The sequence below is a fragment of the Eurypyga helias genome, unplaced genomic scaffold (genome assembly GCF_000690775.1).
Source record: "Eurypyga helias isolate BGI_N326 unplaced genomic scaffold, ASM69077v1 scaffold37955, whole genome shotgun sequence".
Classification (NCBI taxonomy): domain Eukaryota; kingdom Metazoa; phylum Chordata; class Aves; order Eurypygiformes; family Eurypygidae; genus Eurypyga; species Eurypyga helias.
Genome location: NW_010254033.1, coordinates 1 through 3,467, shown reverse-complemented (window position 1 = coordinate 3,467; position 3,467 = coordinate 1). Strand labels below are relative to the sequence as shown.

Sequence of the window (3,467 nt, the reverse complement as noted above, 5' to 3'; positions counted from 1 at the left end):
TTCTATGGCTGTGCACATCTGCCTGGAGAGAGCAGAGTGCAGCCACCCGTGTCACAAACTGTACTAAGGAACTAGTTATGAAGCTGCTCCTTTAGAACTGCTCAAGAATTCGTGGACATTCAAAGTCTCCATGCTTCTGCTATTTCTCCAAAACCCCTCTCCTCTCAACTTAGATTCAGGAAAGATCAAATGCATGTGAAAAACATCAGGCATTATTCAAGAAAATGGATATTTATCTTTATAAAATAATTTTTCATTCTGTGGTTAAGTCCTGACCTCGTAATTTGACAGAGGAACAGACAGACTCCAAGGAAGAGAAATCTCTAAACGAAGTTGATTTTCACTATTACTGTGAAAACCCTAGTGCATCTCTCCTGAAATTGAGACCAAAGAGAACTTGCAAATCACAATAAAAGACAAACAGTAATTTTATTTTAAACACAAAAAAAATGTCTGACAGTAAAGGGGAGCAGAGAAACCTCAGCCCAGGAGTGGATGTACCTGAAAAGTGTATTTATAGGTCCAGGTTTACCTGAGATATGTCATGATAATCCTCAATGTTTCCACTTCCAGATTTACATTTCCCATCATTAAAGTCCCAGCCAGAATACGGCACAGCTGGAAAATCTTCAGTTTTTGCATTGAAATAGCTTCCACAGGTAGCGTGGCCGCCAGCACCAGCGCCGCACATGTGGTTGATTACTGCGTCCACATAGATGTGCACCTAGAGAACACAAGTCACATCTCCCTTTGAGAAAGCTACTGCCCACGGCACCATCATTAACGTCTTCTCTCTCCTACCTCCTGCCCTAGCCCCCTGCTTCTGCACATCCTGCCTGACCAACCCCATGGCCTTCTCAGATGGAGTGACTGCATCTGTGGGCAAGGGGCCTTTGACATGGCCCCCCACAACACCCTTCCCTAAACTGGAGAGACAGATTTGATGGGTGGTCTGCTTGGGTGATGAGGAATTTGTTGGAGGATCCAGAGGTTAGTGGACAATGGCTCGATGGCCGGATGGAGGTGGGTGACAAGTGGTGTCCCTCAGGGCTCTGGGACCAGGACTGTTTAATATCTTCATCAATGACAGACAGTGGGATCGAGTGCACTCTCAGCACGTTTGCAGAGGGCACAGAGCTGAGCGGTGCAGCCTGAGGGATGGGATGCCATCCAGAGGGACCTGGATGGCTCAGGAAGTGGGCCTGGGTGAACCACATGAGGTCCAACAAGGCCAAATACAAGGTCCCGCTCATGGGCCAGGGCAGCCCCTGGTATGAACACAGGCTGGGGGTGAAGGGGTCGAGAGAAGCCCTGGGGAGAAGGATGCAGGGAGGTGAGATGCTGGGGCCATGAGCCGGCCGTGTGCGCTGGCAGTCCGGAAAGCCAACCGTGTCTGGGCTGGATCCAGAGCAGCGTGGCCAGCAGGGCGAGGGAGGGGATTCTCCCCCTCTGCTCTGCTCTGGGGAGACCCCCCTGCAGTTCTGCCTCCAGCTCTGGGGTCCCCAACAGCAGAAGGACACGGAGCTGTTGGAGCGAGTCCAGAGGAGGCCACGGAGACCCTCCGAGGGCTGGAGCCCCCCTGCCACAGGCACAGGCTGGGAGAGTTGGGGGGTTCAGCCTGGAGAAGGGAAGGCTCCATCTTGACTCGAGTGCTACCAAGTCTTCCCTTCTAAATTCCGGGTTGGCTACATCCTGGCAGTGTGAACACCAGAAGGTTTTTCATGGCACTTACTCCGACACGGTTGCAGCGGGTGACCATGTCTCTAAATTCTGTTTCATTTCCAGATCGTGTGCACAGCTTGTAGCTGACGGGCTGGTACCTTTCCCACCACGGGTGCCAGGGGTTGGTAATGATAAGGTTTTCATTTGGAGGGGAAATCTGTGAACGACACGGTGTCTCTTGGTTACGGGATACTGGTAATGGTTTATTTGTTTGCCTGGTATTGTCAGAGAAAGCACATAAAAATAGGAATTCAGGTCTCTAATGGAAGATGCTCACCACACTGTACCCACGTACATATCCTCTGCTTACGCTATCGTGGGCTGGAAATAAAAGACTTTTAGACCCAGAGCTTCAGCAGGCAGAAACACAATAAAAAGGGTGTCTGTGGACATAGTGTCCTAATTACCTTTGTGACTGCAGGCCTCAGAGACCAAAAGAAGGGTCTGAAATCTGAAGGACTAGGTCAGCAGTGACAGCCCTGACCAGGAAGCACCTGACTGCAGAACAACTGACATAACATGCTGCCCTTAAAAGTGCTCCAAGCCCGATTGCTGAGATGTTTTGGATAAATGCATTCTTGACATGAGACTTGCCACAGTTTCCAGTTAAGCCATCCCTCTTCCTTTCACAGATGCTTCCCAGGATGCTTCTCAGGCAACGAGCTTTTGCTGCCACTGCCAGGTGTCTGGGCACAACCACCCAATCCCACCATTGCCCACAAAGCTCCCTCGGCTGCGGCCAGCCCAGCCACCACACCTCAGCGGGCTACAGGGGACCGGCAGACTCCTCTCACCCGGTTTTCCTGGGCCGTCTGACACACAAACCAAAACAGGTGATTTAGTGGAGACTGCTCTCCAGCCGTGCCACCCCACCCCTCTGACGGTACTGGTTTCGCAGGAACACGCTGGTGCTCCACAGGAGCAGATTCCCGTCACAGCAACCTGCCCTCAGGTCATTCCTGCCGGCTCATGCAGAGAGGGGGTTCCTGACGGCGTACCCCGACACTCGGCTTCACAGAGACGCTTGCCAGTTTGGGGCAACACAATTAGCAGCTTTTTATATGCAGTTATTTGAAACCTTCAGCACTCTGGTATCTTCTTTGGCAGCCCTTTTTCAGTCATAGTTTCACTTTCTGTTCATCTAGCTTGTAAGGGCTTCCCCTGATTTCGCTACCAGCCTGCAGATAAATGTAGGTTACTCTTCACAGCGGTTAGAAAAAGATGTGGCCAGCGATATGCAGTTCTGAGTCATCTGAAAGCAACATCACAGAGTACAAAACATGCACTTTGGAGCAGTGAAGTCAATTCACACTTGTTTGTCAGCATTTACTACTTCCTCTAACAATTTCTCTTTTTGTGTCTTGGTACCTGTCCTGGGGTGAATTGAACACGCCTCTGTAAAACATGTCCCCATCTATGTTGCAGTTCTACCTGCCGGTAGGCACAGACATACCTGCACTCCTCCAAACCCATTGGGCGCCAGGGAGCGTTCACACTCCAGCGCAACATCGGCCCAGCGCCACTCGAAGAGATGCACGACGGACGTCCTGCCGGGGAGCGTGTTGGGGTGGTGCTGCGCCCAGCAAGCCCCTACCGTGAGCAGGAGCAAGTAGAGTCCCATCCTGGCTGGGATCAGCGGCGCTCTTCTGACGGCCGACGCGTGCTCCTGCAAGGGGGCGAAGTGCGCGTTACACAACACGCATCTGCCGGCAGCGTGTTTGTTCAACGCGCCCGTCACTGCGCGC

General features: G+C 51.9%; 1 protein-coding gene across 1 annotated transcript in view; it reads right to left on the bottom strand.

Annotated features, from left to right (window-relative positions):
• Nucleotides 1-3,343, bottom strand: part of LOC104510575 (pancreatic alpha-amylase-like) — a gene marked incomplete at its 3' end in the record, with an annotated part of 4,125 nt that extends 782 nt beyond the window's left edge. The window contains exons 1-3 of the mRNA XM_010152867.1: nucleotides 3,176-3,343; nucleotides 1,733-1,879; nucleotides 533-724 (exon numbers count right to left, since the gene is read on the bottom strand). Coding sequence (XP_010151169.1) covers nucleotides 533-724; nucleotides 1,733-1,879; nucleotides 3,176-3,343 — 507 coding nt within the window. The remainder of the gene's footprint in view (nucleotides 1-532; nucleotides 725-1,732; nucleotides 1,880-3,175) is intronic.
• Nucleotides 3,344-3,467: the final 124 nt, after the last annotated feature.